The 18,391-nt window shown below is 38.7% G+C and overlaps 1 protein-coding gene across 2 annotated transcripts in view; it reads right to left on the bottom strand.

Moving 5' to 3' along the window:
* Positions 1 to 10,159: 10,159 nt before the first annotated feature.
* Positions 10,160 to 18,391, bottom strand: part of LOC143032436 (galanin receptor type 2-like) — a 20,718-nt gene continuing 12,486 nt past the window's right edge. Inside the window, exons 3-5 of one of the 2 annotated variants that reach the window (XM_076197214.1) lie at positions 18,217 to 18,360; positions 17,376 to 17,551; positions 10,160 to 10,887 (exon numbers count right to left, since the gene is read on the bottom strand). In XM_076197214.1, the coding sequence (XP_076053329.1) occupies positions 10,650 to 10,887; positions 17,376 to 17,551; positions 18,217 to 18,360 (558 nt within the window). In that variant the 3' untranslated portion in view covers positions 10,160 to 10,649. The remainder of the gene's footprint in view (positions 10,888 to 17,375; positions 17,552 to 18,216; positions 18,361 to 18,391) is intronic. The other variant, XM_076197215.1, reaches the window with a different exon arrangement.

Below are 18,391 nucleotides of genomic sequence, written 5' to 3' on the forward strand. Positions count from 1 at the left end.
GTTTCGTAGTCGAGACAATAACAGAGAGTGAGAGAGGGAGAGTGGTTGAGTTGTACAGTCGAACTTAGTCCAGCAGCAGTACTGGAGATGATTCAAAACAATTCGGAAAAATACGAAGGCTCTGCACTTCGGGTTAAGATTGCATAGTAGTCCAAGAGGACTTGTTTATGCTATGTTGTAATCGACGGATGTAGATAATTTTTCTATGTTGATTCAGGTGTGCCGTGGGCGTCTGCTTCTTTTCGTGTCTCTCTAATCTCAGTTTCCTCTGCTTGCTTCTCTCTCTAGGTGGTCTCTCTCTGGTTCTCCTTATATGCATCAGACTCAGTAATTACGCTTCCTGGATGCCAAAACGTATCTAAAAGTAGGTAGTTTAGCAACCTCCTACTAATGGAATAAAAAACATGCTTTCGCGCCCAAAGTATGTAATGTTTCTGAGATTGGACATCACTTGACAGAATGCATGATTTACTTTATTTAATACATTTTATAAGGGAAACCGTTTTTATAATATATATTTTTAATAACATATATTAATGACATACTTAAATGATAATACACAACCAATCGTATTCACGCAATGCGTGATTGGAAATTCAAACAAGGACACTTTATTCACGCATGGGACATGACTCAACACAACCTCAGGATTTTATTTTACTCTAAGGACGTGAACTTATTTTATTATATTTATTGTTTATAGTATAATTATATATATATAGTATATATATATATATATTCATTATATATATATACACTTCGTACATTTATATATATATATTATATATATATACATAGATATTACATACATTCAATATGTATATATATATATACTACTTATTTATTATATTATACACATGTATGTATGTACATTATTATAAATGAGTGGAAGGGTGGTGAGTTAAACACAAAGGAACAGTTGGAGTTTTATTCACTGACGTTTCGTCCTTACCAGGACATTCTCAAAAGTACATAAATGTTTCTCTGTCTACAGTTTCTCTGTCTACAGGAAAAGCACCAATAATGACGGATGTGAGTCATTTCTACTCAGCGGCATAGCTACAAAATTAAAAACGGAGTGGTTATAGGATTTTCTCTTAAGGGCGTTCCGTATTTGTAGCGAAGAATTTTTAGAGGATTGAAATCAATATATATTTTCAAAGTATTCACTTAAACTCAGATACCCGGAAGATAGAACTACTGCACAGATTGAGGAAGAAAGCAACGGTTAATAATGAGAAGGAAGAAGGGACGACTTGGGCCGGAGAAGGCAGGGCGGAGTTTTTGTCCGTCCCCAACTCGAAGTACGCGGAGGAGTTGGGGACATATTCTCTCAAAAGCGGGTGTGAGCCGTTGCTTTCTCCACGGGTAAAAAATTATTGAGAAGTTGTCAAGAATAGAAATAGATCAGAAACAGGATATAGAGAAGGGGCGCGATTTACAATATACCATGTGGTGGTTGTCCGTTAGGATATTATGGAGAGGACGGGAAGATCAGTGGAATCTACGGGACATATGGAGCACAAAAATTGACGTCAGAGCTCACAGAACCTCCAACTCCGTAGTAGTTTATTTAGACCAATGTGGTCATCTTCCAGATTGGAAAAAAGATAGACGTGCTCCACAATGGTCTAGCGGAAAAGAAAAGAAAAATAGTGGAGGCAGCCTACATTACTTCCCACCCCTGAGCTATCAAAACCATAGGGGAAGGGTTGATTAAAAAATTAGCAGGAGCGGTAAGTAACTCTGATTGTCAAGAGGGAGGTAATTAGGACAATTGAGAACACAAAAAAAAAACCAAAAAAAGAACAAAAACAAAAAAGAAAAAAACAAACCCCATAAATGGTGGGAGAAGTGACATGGTCGGAGTCACATGATAAGAAAAAAAAAAAAAAAAAAAAAAAATAGGGTAGAGGACACGGATGAGAGTATAGAGGGAGGGGAAAACACGGCAAGGATGGATTATTATAAGCTGTGTAATTTTCTGAAACTGTAGGTTAACTTTGAGAATGTCCTAGGTAAGGACGAATCGTCAGTGAAATAAAACTCCAACTGTTCTTTGTGATTGAACTCACCACCCTTCCACTCATTTGGCTTACATACACTTCAACTTGTTCATATATAGATTTATATATATAATATATATATATATATATATATATTTATTTATATTTTTATATATATATTTTTATTTCTATCCTATTCAGTATTACCAAGAGATTTTTTCCTTTTACATGGGAGGTAGCTAAGTCATGAGCACGTACTATTCCCACCCATTTTTCTCCCTCACCACCCTATCCACCCCTCCCATCTCAGCTCCTCATGGGAGGGACGGTCATCTTTGCATCCGCCTGCTGCCACTAGGTCAAAACGCAATACAGATAGTTACTGTACATCCAACTGCATAGGCGGCTTCATCATACGCGGCGACCCACCCTCTCCGCCTTCTCATGACATGAAATAAGAGAAGGACGGGGAGAAATCCCGTCGGTCTTCGGTCGAAATTTTATTTACACATATAGGCCACCCCTGACGGTTCCCCCCCCACACCACTCCCTTACCTTCCTTGCATTCAGTACCATCCTTACCTCAGTCATTTTCCACTCTTTCTCATGCCCGCTCCCATTCCTTGCTTCGACATTCCCACTTTGTCAACGCTCTTCTTCTCCCCATCTATCCATATCATCCCTGGTCTTCGTCCCCTCGAGTTCACTCTCTCCACCTGTGCCTTCCGCATCTCTTGTATTTATCTGTCATCCGCTCATTCTTTATGTGTTCATAACATCCTATATCCTTTCATCAGCACCTATCTGGCATTCCTTTTTCTTCTCCCGCTTTTCTCCTTACCCTCATGTTTCTCACTCTATCCAATCACCTAGTAACCCCTACCTACTTCTCAGACATCTTCATTCTCAAACTACAGTCAAACTTGTCCTCTATGCTTATCTTAATTTCCAAGTCTATGCCTTCATACAGTGCTGTCGGCATCAGTCATTCCTTGATACAATCTCCTCTTTGTATCCTTTCCCCAGTGACCTATTTCTCATAACAATCTTTAATCTCCAAGGCATTTACTCTCTTTCTTTCAATCTATAAATTAACCTCTATCTCCATTCCTCCTTTACTGCTACATGCGATTCCCAATTACCAAAAAGCTATCCATTTCCTTCTGCCCTCTCTCATTTTAGATTTATTCCAACTCACCCAAGATGAGAAAATCTTTTGGTGGAATCGTGTGAACCTGTGAATACTGTCCTCACACGGCGCTATACCTTTCCTTGTATACTTGTGGCAAGTCTATATAACATCTGCTCTTATATTGCTATGCTAAAAATGTCCTTTTGCAATCAGATCGGGCATATCGGATAGCCATCATATTATATTTAAAATCTTATAAAAATAAATCCATTAAATCATAATAAATCTGATTTAATAAAAAAATAATATATTTTTTTATATTTTAGAAAGAAAAAAAAAAATAAAAATCGCCAACCCTGGTGTCCACTAACCTGTTAAGTCGGGCTATAATTGGCATTTCATAGCATAACAGTGCCTTAAAAATAGGTTCTTATTTCACTATTAAAGTTTTATATTAACTTATACTGCTTTGAATAAGTCAATAGTTGATATATTTGTTCTTTATACAATGTTAGGGTTCTAGCTCTTTATATATTTTGTCCAATATAAAATGTTAGGTTACAAAGAAAGCAATGGTCTCCGCTACGGCGGCCCCAGGGTTCTGGGTGCGCACGTCCTGTGTAACAGTAGTCCTTGATTATATATTTATATTTAGATTTAGATATACTATTTATATATATATATATATTATATATACATACTTTACAATATATATATATATATACACACATACATATATATATTATATTTTATATATATATACTATATTATATAATATATATTATATTATTGATTATAGATATTGTTGAGACATTGTGTCTAAGTGAAAAAGGTGGCTAAATGAGAGTTACGGGTCTCTCGTTCCGAGTTTATTCCTGACCGGTTTTCGCTTGTGGCTTCTTCAGAGGATGTTTCGTTCCGAGTTTATTCCAGACCGGTTTCGCTTTTATCATTTCTTCAAGAGGAATGTTGTTCCGAGTCTATTCCTGACGGTTTGCTGGTAGAGTGATGAAGCTCTGAAGATGCTACAAGCTGTAAAACGTTCAGGAATAAATTGGAACGAGGCCGTGACTCTTTCTATCCACCTTTTCATTCATATATGTATATGTATATAATATATTATATTATATATCATAAATATATATATATAATTAATTTATATATATTATATATATATACTATATAGGGATATTATATATATACATATAGATATTTGTATAAATGTATGTATATTATATATATATAGGTATACTTTATATAATATATTATATACATATTATATATATATATAATATTATATGTATATATATGCTTATGTATATATATTTATATACTACGTATATTTATATATATATATATATCATATATATATATATATATGCAAGAAATCACAACATCTCACGTGATAAAATATTTTTTGCAGGAAACCATCGGGAAAATTGAAAAACGATACTGGTATCTGTTTTTTCATATTTCCCGGTGGTTTCTGAAAAAAAATAATATAAAAAAAAAAAAAAAAAAAAAAAAATATATTATTGATATATATTTATTATTATATAATATATATACTATACTATTATATATATCATTCAATACACCTGAATATATTATTTATATATATATTATATATTATATATATATATATATTATATATATATATTTTTTTTTATTTTTTTTTTTTTTTTTTTGTTTTTTTTATTTTTTTTTTTTCAGAAACCACCGGGAAAATGAAAAAACAGATTACCACCAGGTATCTGTTTTTTTCAAATTTCCCGATGGTTTCTGCCAAAAATACTTTTTTCCACGTGTGTTTTGTGTTTTCTTTGCATATATATATATTTTAATATATATATATATTTATATACTGTATATCTTATACATATACATATGCATATATATACAGTATATATATATATATATATATATATGTATATATATATATAATGTATACTTATATATATATATATATACATACATGTATACATATATCTATATGTATATATATATTTCTATATATATATATATATATGTATAATTTTATATATTTTTATATATATATATATATATATACATATACATATATGAATGAAAAAGGGTGGATAAAAGAGTCACGGGTCTCGTTCCAAGTTTATTCATGACCGGTTTCGCTTGTAGCTTCTTCAGAGCTTCTTCTCTCTACAAGCGAAACCGGTCAGGAATAGACTCGGAACAACATTCCTCTGAAGAAGATAAAAGCGAAACCGGTCAGGAATAAACTCGGAACGAACAATCCTCTGAAGAAGCTACAAGCGAAACCGGTCAGGTATAAACTCGGAACGAGACCCGTGACTCTCTTTTAGCCACCTTTTTCAACTTGTCACAATGTCTCAACATATATATATATATATATATATATATATATGTATATATATATATATATATATATATATATATGTGTGTGTGTATATATATATATGTATATATGTATATATATATATATATATATGTATATATATATATATATATATATATATATATATCAAGGACTACTGTTACACAGGACGTGCGCACCCAGATCCCTGGGGCCGCTAGCGGAGACCATTGCTTTCTTTGTAACCTAACATTTTATATTGGACAAATATATCAAAGCTAGAACCCTAACATTGTATATAGGACAAATATATCAACTATTGACTTATTCAATGCAGTATAAGTTAATATAAACTTTTATAGTGAAATAAGAAACTATTTTTAAGGCACTGTTATGCTTTGAAATGCCAATTTTAGCCCGACTTAACAGGTTAGTGGACACCAGGGTTGGCGATTTTTTTTTTTTTTTCTTTCTAAAATATAAAAAATATATTTTTTTATTTAAATCAGATTTATTTGATTTAATGGATTTTTTTTATAGATTTTAAATATTATTGGATTGCTATCCGATATGCGATCTGATTGCTAAAGGACATTTTTTAGCATAGCAATATAAGGAGCAGTGTTATATAGACTTGCCACAAGTATACAAGGAACGGTATAAGCCGTGTGAGGACGGTATGCTCAGGTTCACTCGATTCCTCCAATGATTTTCTCATCTTGGTGAGTTGGAAGTAAATCTAAAATGAGAGAGGCTGAAGGAAATGGATAGCTTTTGGTATTTGGGATCGCATGTAGCAGGAAAGGAGGAATGGAGATAGAGGTAATTTATAGATTGAGAGAAGAGAGTAAATGCCTTGGGAGATTAAAGATTGTTATGAGAAATAGGTCACTGGGAATGGATACAAAGAGGAGATTGTATCAAGGAATGACTGTGCCGACAGCACTGTATGAGGCATAGACTTGGAATTTAAGAGAAGCATAGAGGGAAAGTTTGACTGTGTTTGAGATGAAATGTCTGAGAAGTATGGTAGGGGTTACTAGGTTGGATAGAGTGAGAAACATGAGGGTAAGGAGAAAAGCGGGAGAGAAAAAGGAAATGCCAGATAGGGCTGATGAAAGGATATTGGGATGTTTTGAACACATAAAGAATGAGCGATGACAGATTAATAAAAGAGATGCGGAAGGCACAGGTGGAGAGAGTGAACTCGAGGGGACGAAGACCAGGGATGATATGGATAGATGGGGAGAAGAGAGCGTTGAGCAAGTGGGGAATGTTGAGCAAGGAAGGGAGAAGGCAGGAGATGAGTGGAAAATGACTGTGTATGCATGGTACTGTTATGCAAGGAAGGGAAGGGAGTGGTGGGGAGGGGGAGTAGGGGGTGCTTATGTGTAAATAATATTTCGACGAAGACCGAAGGGATTTCTCCCCGTCTTCTCTTTTTCTGCATGAGAAGGCGGAGAGGGGGGGTTCGCCGAGTATGTGAAGTGGCCTTGCTGTGGATGTACTGTATCTTGCTGCATTGCGTTTGACCTAGGGCAGTTGCCGGATGCAAAGATGACCCGTCATCCATGAGGAGATGAGATGGGAGGAGAGGAAAGGGTGGTGGAGGGGACTGAAATGAGTGGAAACGGGTACGTGCCTCTGACTTAGCTACCTCCCATGTAAAAGGAAAAAAGCTCTTGGTATATGAATAGATAGAATATATATATATATATATATATATATATATATATATATATATATATATATATATATGTACATGTTGAAGTATGTAAGACAAATGAGTGGAAGGGTGGTGAGTTAAACACAAAGAACAGTTGGAGTTTTATTCACTGACGTTTCGTCCTTACCAGGACATTCTCAAAGTACATACAGTTTCAGAAAATTAACAGCTTATATAATCCATCCTTGCCGTGTTCCCCTCCCTCTATACTCTCATCCGTCCTCTACCTTTATTTTTTTTTTTTATTTTTTTTTTTCATGTGACTCCGACCATGTCACTTCTCCCTCCGTTCTCAATTGTCCTTTTTACCTCCTTGACAATCAGAGTACTTACCGCTCCTGCTAATTTTATAAACCCTTCCCTATGGTTGATGCAGGGGTGGGAAGTAATGTAGGCTGCCTCCACTATTTTTCTTTTCTTTTTCTCTAGACCTTTGTGGAGCACCTCTATCTTTTTCCAATCTGGAAGATGACCACATTGGTCTAAATAAACTACTAGCGAGTTGGAGGTTCTGTGAGCTCTGACGTCATTTTTGTGCTCATATGTCCGTAGCTCCACTGGTCTTCCCGTCTCTCCATAATATCCTAACGGACAACCACCACATGGTATATTGTAAATCGCGCCCTTCTCTATATCCTTTTCTGATCTATTTCTATTCTTGACAACTTCTCCTAATTTTTTACCCGTGGAGAAAGCAACGCTCACACCCGCTTTTGTGAGAATATGTCCCAACTCCTCCGCGTACTTCGAGTTGGGGACGGACAAAAACTCCGCCCTGCCTTCTCCGGCCCAATCGTCCTTCTTCCTTCTCATTATTACCGTTGCTTTCTTCCTCAATCTGTGCAGTAGTCCTTCCGGGTATCTGAGTTTAGTGAATACTTTGAAAATATATTTGATTTCATCCTCTAAAAATTCTTCGCTACAAATACGGTACGCCCTTAAGAAAAATCCTATAACCACTCCGTTTTTAATTTTGTTGCTATGCGCTGAGTAGAAATGAATCACATCGTCTTTATTGGTGCTTTTCCTGTAGACAGAGAAACTGTAGACAGAGAAACTGTATGTACTTTGAGAATGTCCTGGTAAGGACGGAACGTCAGTGAATAAAACTCCAACTGTTCTTTGTGTTTAACTCACCACCCTTCCACTCATTATATATGTACATACATACATGTGTATATATATATATATATATGTATATGTATATATATGTATATATATATATATATGTACATACAAGTGTATATATATATATGTATATATGTACATGTGTATATATATATATATATGTATATATATATATATATATATATATATATATATATATATATATATATATATATATATATGTCACGTCCTTAGAGTAAATAGAATCCTGTGGTTGTGTTGTGTCACGTCCATGCGTGAATAAAGTGTCTTGTTTGTATTTCAAATCACGCTTTGCGTGAATACGATTGGTTGTGTATTATCATTTATGTATGTCATTAATATATGTTATAATATATATTATAAACGTTTCTTATAAAATGTATTTAATCAAGTAAATCATGCATTCTGTCAAGTGATGCCAAGCTCAGAAAAACGTTACATAATTTGGCGCGAAAGCATGTTTTTATTTCCCATTAGTTGGAGGTTGCTAAACTACCTACTTTAGATACGTTTTGGCATCCAGGAAGCGTAATTACTGATTCTTGTGCTATATAAGGAGAACCAGAGAGAGACCACCTAGAGAGAGAAGCAAGCAGAGGAAACTGAGATCAGAGAGACAAGAAAAGAAGCAGACGCCCACGGCTCACCTGAATCTACATAGAAAAATTTCTACATCCGTCGATTACAACTTAGCTAAACAAGTCCTTTGGACTACTATGCAATCTTCACGCGAAGTGCAGAGCCTTCGTTTTTCCGATTTGTTTTGAATCATCTCCAGACTGCTGCTGGACTAAGTTCGACTGTACGACTCTACACTCTCCCTCTCTCGCTCTCTGTTATTTCTCGACTACGAAACATCAACAAATGTCCAACGTGTTCCCGACTACCAGGAGATTCCCCTACCAGAAATTATCATACATCAGCCTCTCTTCAAACAACTCATTTGTTTCCTAGACTTGAAGATCGGGCATGAAAACTTTACGTTGGTGCAACTTCTAGCAACCAGAATCAAGAGTCGTCCACACCATAATCAAGACTTCGTTTCGCCCACCTGTTCTTACATGCTGGATACAAGCACACAACTAGCTGCTCTACCAGGTAATTGATTTAATACCCATTTATAATTCATGTAACATGCATTTGAATTTTCATATAGCTTGATGTATATTGTTATTTTCTATTCTTTTTCCTATTCTATGTCTATTTGTGTTGTTTGTGTCTATTTTCATTATTGTAAATAATAATCAATCTTAACGAAGAGTATGATTATCCTGCTTGAAGTCTCTCACTCGTCCAAGCTGTGCACAGCGTTTATTTGTGTATTTATTTATTTATTCATTCATCTGTTTATTTATTTATTTTCGTGTCACGACTAGCCTGGCCCATAGGTATGTATGTATACATGACCTAGCGTTGTGCAGCACACACGAATCGTCGGCTTCCTCGCCGCTGCTCATCTCCAGCGCGCTAGCGGCGGCGAACTTGACAGACTACGATTCTTGTGAAGGCGCCAGACGATTCCAGTCAGCTGAGGGGCGGAGTGCCACTAGGAGTCTCGATCGACCTTGACTCCGTATCGAACCTAATCCGCCAGCCTCCCTGCACCCTCCTCAGCTAAATGAAACCACCTGGCAGCATCGGTCGAACCTAAAGAAGTAGTTTGCAAATGATTTCTGTGGACACTCGGACCTGATCCACCGGAGAGAGACCTCTTTCGTTGTTGCCGCTGTACCAGGGCTCTTTTGTTGACAAGAAATAATTTTTGTCATGAAGGTAGGGGCCAAAATATATAACAATTGAAAATGTTATATTTATTATGTAACACGTTTCAACACCTAATCAGCCATGTGTTATGCGCATGAGTTGCATGTAAATTTCCTTTCTTGATCAAAGTTTACTTGGAGCAGTATCTTGACATATTTTCTTTTCTTTCTGTCCTTTAACGAGTATGACTAGGAATTATTTATTCATTCATTTATCTACATATTCATTTACTTATTCATCTTCATTCATCATATTTTCTTAATGAGAGTGACAGGATAAATGGCTAAATACATTGGGGTTGAACAAAGATTGGGTTGGGAACCGCTGTTTCAGACCCTGGTGTGTGTGTGTGTGTGTGTGTGTGTGTGTGTGTGTGTGTGTGTGTGTGTGTGTGTGTGTGTGTGTGTGTGTGTGTGTGTGTGTGTGTGTGTGTGTGTGTGTGTGTGTGTGTGTGTGTGTGTGTGTGTGTGTGTGTGTGTGTGTGTGTGTGTGTGTGTGTGTGTGTGCGCGCGCGCGCGAGGGTCAGACCGTTGTACTTTCTGTCTTCTGACTCTTGGACCCACGAGAAGTCCCGGTTGAGGCTTGAGAAGAAGTCGAAATCGTTCTTTCGGAGAAGAGTCGACCACGGAAGAGGTTCTTCAGGACCTTGGCAAAGGCCCGGCGGTAACGCGGGCTCATGGTGACGTAGACGATGGGGTCGACTATGAACTGGAGGTTGTGAAGGATGTGGATCAGGAACCAAGTCAGCGGGGTCACCATGCTATCGAAAGAGCAAAACAATTAGGTCTATTGCCATCATCATTAGTGTCATCATCATCATCATCATCATCATCATCATCATCATCATCATCATCATCATCATCATCATCATCATCATCATCATCATCATCATCATCATCATCATCATCATCATCATCATCATCATCATCATCATCATCATCATCATCATCATCATCATCATCACCTACCACCACCGACACCACCACCACCACTTCCTCCAGGGAATAAGGATTTTCCCTACCTTCTATGAATCCCGTTTCGAGGTCTTGAGGTTCGCTCCGTCTCGCCTCCTCCCTAAGAAGAGGGAAGCAAGACCTCGAAGCGGGACTTGAAGGCAGGCTGAGAGGGAAACCAACTGCTATATCACCACTCACCACCTCCAAGTGGTGCCCCCGGGTTGACTTCCATCCGAGAACTGATGCCGAGAGCAAGGCAGCGGCTGATAAGGCCATTCTCAAGCTTCTCTCCCACTAACGGTAACTTCATTCTTCCAACTAACAAATAAATGCCCTCAAGAGCCTCCTATAACAAAGTTGACAACCATCACAAATACCATAACCCAAATAGCACCGCAATGAACATTTGACACCAGTGTGGGAGTAGTCCACATTCCACCACTTCGATGCATCACAGAAGACGAAATAATGCAAATACTACTAAGACGACCAAAAACAAGATAGTGGGTGACCTAAGCTTAAGCTCGTTTATTTTTGGGTTAAAAGCATGAAACTCAGCACACTTATAGAGTAACTCTAGGTAAAAAAAATTGGATATAAAGACAAGCTGTCAGAGTCCCCTGGTGGCCACAGCAGGAACTAACAATTTACCATGAAGCGGACGTCACAGAAATTAATTAAATGGTCTCAGAATTTTTATTCTTTAAGTTAGGAATATGAAACTTGGCAGGTTTCTAAAATATTTAATGAAAATATCTCTTGATAATAAAGAGTTGAATTAGAGCCCCCTCCAGACCAAAACTGCAAACATTTTTTGTTGTTGTAACCTCTGAATACAATTGTGAAAGGACCGGTTTTTTTTTTTTTTTTTTGTGCATTTTGTCAATATAAAAGCTTAAATTTTCCACCACAATGGATCAAATATTTTATATACAAGTATTCTTGAAGAAGTATCTATCTGAACATAGACAATAAACACAGCATTTAACGTTGAACATTCAATGCAACAAGTAAACAGACTGAATAACAGCGTTCATCTTTACAAACTACAAAACTAGTTGTTTTGTCGTTTGTTACCTATCTTTGAATTCCATAACCACTCACCACAAAACCAGAATGAATACTATTGATTTATCAATTGGTACATTTAAGTCACAAAAAGCTTCATTTTAAGGTGCCTAAGTTTGGAAACAGGCCCCTTCGCAGTTGCACAGCGCAATGCATTTGAGCTGTGTTTTGCTGCATTTACACAGACTTCTGCAAGATTTCTTGCATTTGCCGCATATCAGTTCATAGCACATACCATGTGCTTATTGAAGGGTAGTTCACTTTGGTGTCCACCTGCTGCATCCCATTCCCATCCAAAGAGTGATGGGCTGGGCAAGGCTGAGTCTTTCTCCATAGATTGACCCCAATATGTCCTCCTTGGAATGCTGCTGTCAGAATATGTTGCTTTAAAGCAGCTTCTGTAGGAGGAATGCTTTCTAGAGACTTTGATTTCCTGGAGAACATCTGCTGCCTTGCTTCGTTGATGTTAGAGAACTCAATGGTGCGGTCATACAACAGCAACACAAATCTCTCAATGAGAGCCAGTGAGCTCTCCGTCAACTGACATTGTGGATTTGACAGTAACAAAAAAGTTTCTGTGACCTCAGGGAAAGGATGCCATGTCTCCCATGCACTCTTTTTGCCTCTCTCGGCAAAGAATGTCACATCACAGCATTTGAAAGCATGGAAGAATGGCAGAGCCTAAGCCTTAGATGATGGCAGAGCAGCAATGATCTCATGAATACCTATGTGCCTTTGAGACTTTTCAGTCCCAAATGATATCCACGGTTCAGAGGTCTTACACTGGTGGAAACATGCCACAGCAAGTACAACATCAGTGTCTGCTGTTCTGATGAGGATGCGTTGGTGGCCTTTGTTGGCAGCATCCATGACATGCAGCATAGTACATGTGTCTGCTTCCTCCTAGGTGTAGGCCTCTAGGAACGACTTGTCCGTCATTGCTGCATTGCAGACCACTTGCTCGTTCAGAGTACAGAGAACTTGTTTGTTGCCCTCCTCAATGCCTGCAGCATGTTTAGCAAGAAGGGAGAACAGCTCAGTTTTGTTGTCATTAGTGCGGAGAAAATTCTGCTAGTTTCCTGGGATCTGGATGGTGAGAGTTACTTTCCTGTGAACATCACTGCCTCTCTTCTCCCTGGTTGATGTCTTGAGGCTTTATTCATTGTAGACATCAAAAACGATATCTACTCTACGTTCTTCAAGATGTTTTGAATGTGGGGCGCAAATACTTATGTAATATAGTCAGAGAAGGTCTTTGAAGCAACTGGAGTTAGAGAATGCACCACTACCATAACCTGAGGGACTGTGTGGTCAGAGTTAGATAGACCTACCACGGGAGAGAGCAAGTCAGACTGCTTACCTGATCTCATCTCCCCTAACTTTGACAGAGAAGGTGGCCATGGCTGGCTCTCAAACTTGAAGAACTCCTCAAGCTTTCCCTCTCAAAATTGGCAGGCGATGTACAGCCCGGAGAACAATGCACAGTCGTCCTTCAATGCAGATGCCCGATTTTTCTGTTTTGAGAGACTTTGAGACTTCGAGAACAGCGACAGCTTATTCTTCTTGATAGGCTGTGTAACTGACTTTGAGTTGTGAAGCATTCGGTTACAAATGTCTCATACTGACGCTGTCCCAAATCATACACACCATTGAAACTTTCTACAGCTGACTGGATGATGACAACTTTGCTGTGAAGTGTCAACATATCGTTGCTGTCCTCTAGGGAAAAAACTTCCAAGATGTTCAATAACCTTCTAGAGAGCAGTTATATCCTTCATAAAGGAATTATGAACATCTGGTGTCTGCTCATGGTGTTTGTCATTGGCTGCTTTCTCTATAAACTGACCATTGAATATTTGCTTGATCTTGAAAATATCTCTGCGTATAATATTCGCAGTCTTTGCTAACAACAGGCCCTCTATATCGTAATCAACGTCACATGCATGTTTTAAACCAGGGCCAATATATTTCGTGAATGCCAGAAACACTTATTTGCCTTTATTTTGTGCTTACAAATCAGGTACTTCAGCAAGAATGCGTTTCTTAAACTATAATGTATGCATCTGCCAATTCTCAGTACCAAAACCTTTAATTCTATCCGAGTAGAGCTTTTTAAGGCCATGTTTCAGGAGACTCTCGATATGACTCAATGTATGATATTAGTTCAGCAAATGCAATGCCATGCAGAGCACTTGACTAATTTAGATTGTTCTCTTGGTTTTCTTCGTACTGTTTGGTACATTTGTAGAATTTTGCTAAGCACAGAGTCCAATATTGTACCTCTATTACCACCATATCTCCTGCAGCTAGTTTTGACACCACCTTTGTGTCGCGAAGGTCAGTGGCACTTTGGCGGACCTTGTAATCCAGCTCAAAGGTTGATTTCCTATGCAGGCCAGATGACCCACACTTCTCATCACAGAAAAAGCATGTTGACTCAGTCATCAGTTGACTCAAATGGTCGCCTAGTTTTGACTGCACATGTGCTTGACTGCTCTTTCAAGCATCCTGGCGTTAATCTTAGATCGACAAGATTTATGCATTACAGCATTATATAACAAGAGGGTTTCTTCCATGCCACGACCTTCATGTAACTGCCCATAATTTACCGAGAAAGGTAGCTGGTTCATTTCATGGAACTTCTTGATATTTTCAGCCATGTACTTGTACCCAGCACCTTTATCTTTCCTCTTTGAAGAAGAAGGATATTGTACAGGCTCAGTTGTCACTGTTTGGCATAGAAAACATTTCTCCCAGTTCACAATAACTGGTTCTGTTTGACCAGAAGTGCTGGGGACTGGTTCATCAATTAATTAAAATGACATAATTAGGGTAATTCAATGCACAAGAGTATCAACATAAAGTGTATGACTTTTGATGGATTTGCACTCTAGTAATTCAATGCACAACAGTATCAGCATAAAGTGTACGACTTTTGATGGATTTGCACTGGTTATGCACTCCAGCTCATTGATCGGTGTGTGTGTGTGTGGGGGGGGTGAGTTGAGCCCCACTTTGGCTCTTTTACTACTTCCCCTACACAGTCTTGAGATTTTCCACCGATAACTGCTGATGCGGCCTGAACTACGAGTACACTCAATGCTCAATTTTCGATGATATTTAGTCCAAAAGAAACATCACTTGTGTTGTACACTTAGATATCTTTCTATCTATGTATCTATCAACCACGGTTCCCTTTACAGGATGCGGCACATGATTTTTTTATCATTTTGATCACTAAGGGGCTCTGTTTACATTTTTTATTATCAAGAGTAGTTCTTATTAATATTCTAAAAACCTGCCAAGTTTCATATTCCAACTTAAAAGATAAATCATTTAAGACCATTTTAACTAATTTCTGTGACGTCCGCCACATGGCAAGATGTTAGTTCCTGCCGCTGTGGCCACCAGGGAACTCTGACAGGTTGTCTCCATATCCCAAAATGTTTATTTAGGGTTACTCTATAAGTGTGCAAGGTTTCATGGATTCAACCCAAAAATGCACGAAATGGCTCCGGGGCTGGCCTTGGATCCCCTTTAAGAAGAGTATATTGGGTTAAGAAAACCGTAAACTGTACTAGGAGCAATACCCCTATACTAATAGTGACCCTCAACCACCTGCAGCTTTCCATTCACATACCCGTAGGTTACCTATGATAGGAAGTAGAGAAATATCGTCCACGCCCACGTCACTGCTTCAGTTGCCAACACCTTGTACACACGATATAACGATGTCGCCGCATAGAAAGTGTATGTGTACATTACTCAGTCCCCGCACAGTGCCCCCATGCTCAAACCCAATCGTCAAATGTACAAACTACAGTTAAGATCACCTTGCATTATCATCAAAGTGTACAGTATACCAATCTGAAAGGATGTTCTCTGTTTCGGATCCAATCAGTTTCAGAGATGCGCGAACAAGAGCACAATCAAGGATGATCAGACCTAAAGTTGCATAGGTGGAAACAGTACAGTTCGTCAGACGAACCCTGTCCCAAATAGTTCCATCCGAAGGACCACAACAAGAGAGAACCCCTACATGTCACAACAACTTTTTATACAAGAACCTCTTTTATAATCCCTTCACCCCCTCCAGCCCACTATACTGCCCATCCATTCACCCTCTCTCCTTACCCACTTCAACATACTCCCACAATCCTTCCACCCTAAGGAAAGATCTACCCTCCCGAATAAATACATAAATTAATAAAACAGAATAGAATAAAAAGACGCAGTGGAGTACACCAATTGCCACCACAATAGTGAAAACCCCATCCCTATAGCGCCAGCAAACCACTCTTTTTCCAAACAATCGAAGTAAATCTCCCTCAGCCACAATAACCAACGGAGCACTCGCAGCCTCAAAACTAGAGGTGCAAGCAGAAACCCTTCCTACCCCAATACCAACCACACACACAAACACCAAACCCTGTGAAAGCCTCCTAGACCCTCAAGCCATCCATCGGACCCAGCAGAAATTAATGAGTTCAGAATCACACACCCCTTTTCCCAAAAACGCTACCTTTTTACATCGCAAATCTTCCGGCTAAAGCGACCTACAAGACTTTCACCAAACCCTAAGGGTATCACGCCAAATCAACCAGTAATCCACTCCACCATACACTGGAACTGTAGAGGACTCATCCCAAACTGGGAAGACACGTGTATCCCAGTCCAGCTAATACAAACCTGACTGCATCAGTTTACGCCAAACACAACAGAGAACATGCACACTCCATAGCTGAAAAGTTGTACCACATACGTCTCCCTATTCTCCTCCCACAATGCCACACCCTTTGCTGAAATATTCAGTTCACATAACACTCTGCAATAACCACCTACTCTGTCACTTGTCCCCGTAAATAACAATGACAACACGCCAAATTCTGGACGACAAAATATCAAAACCATTGTCATCTCAACTTGCACTGCATCCACCAGGAAACCCCTGTGAGGCCTGTGATTGAATTGTACCAGCATGTTCTCTATTAGAACACGTCAGTTACAAGGTTGGAAGAAGCCGAGAGACCTACAGTGGAAACGCAAAAGTATACAGTATGCCTACAGTGAAATGCATACACATTATAGTGTAAAGAAAATAAGATCAAACGTACAGGACCTCTCCCTGGTCAGCTCCACCCATCGCTGAGATTTTGACGTTGTTCAGCGTGAGGATTGTCATTTTACCAGGGGTGTAGCCAAGATAGGACATGACAGGACTTACTTGAAAGCCTCCAGGACGTGTGTGGCGCTATGGGGGACGCCGCAGATGAGCAGAATGACGAACACCACGAAAATGGTCCTCGTGACCTCATCCTTCCAGGGCTGACGTTCCAGTGACGATCCTGAGTTCGGGTCACTTTGGTTTCCGTTTCCACCAAACCGATGGCAACAACCGATCTGAGGACCGCAGATTGAATTCGTTTTAAAGAGTGCAAACAGTAAACAAAATACCCTTCGTGGCATGCGCAACCTCAAGAGTTCCCACGTACTTTTTTCGATGAGTTTTGTCTTCTAAACGATATAGTGTAATAGAGAGATGTCTCAACTAAACACACATAAATAAAATGCAGAGGAAAAGTATATGTTGAAGGTGTGAAAAGGAGTCACGGGTTTAGTTCCGAGTTTATACCTGACCACTTTCACTCTAAGCTTCTTCCCACCATGAAAGAAGGAATTGTGGGTGGTCGGGCAGAGCATATAAGTATACAAAAAATTATTACATTTAGAATGACAAACATTTTTGGAGTGTAGTAAGTGTATGTAGATTGTATTCATGGGTCGTTTTGTCTCAAAGTTTTCTCTACTAAACTTGCTGAGGCATAAATGTTTCTCTAAGCTAAACTAGTTTGCCTGGTATTAACCAGGCTAGAAGCACCGAAGGAAGCAAAGCACTAAATGAAACCATTTTGAACCTCTTAAAATATATTTCTCTTGTCAGTACTTAAACGCACAGCATAAGCCAAAAGAAAACCATTAAGATATGAAACAGATAGAGGGGAAGAGAGGAAGGGAATTAGGGAGATAGAGAGAAACAAGGGACCCAACAGGGAGAACGAACTCACGTGAAAGAGGATGACGCAGTAGCTGGCGATGGCAACGAGGATTGGCAGGAAGAAGCAGAAGATGGCCTGGAAGATGACTCCGAGGATCTTCTTGGAGGAAAACATCGTCTTGGACTGGCTGAACTCATTTCCTCTGAACAAGTACTGTCAGGTGAATTAGCTATTTTAATACTGC

Source organism: Oratosquilla oratoria, chromosome 13, assembly GCF_046742065.1.
Source record: "Oratosquilla oratoria isolate Oo_2021 chromosome 13, ASM4674206v1, whole genome shotgun sequence".
Taxonomy (NCBI): Eukaryota; Metazoa; Arthropoda; class Malacostraca; order Stomatopoda; family Squillidae; genus Oratosquilla; species Oratosquilla oratoria.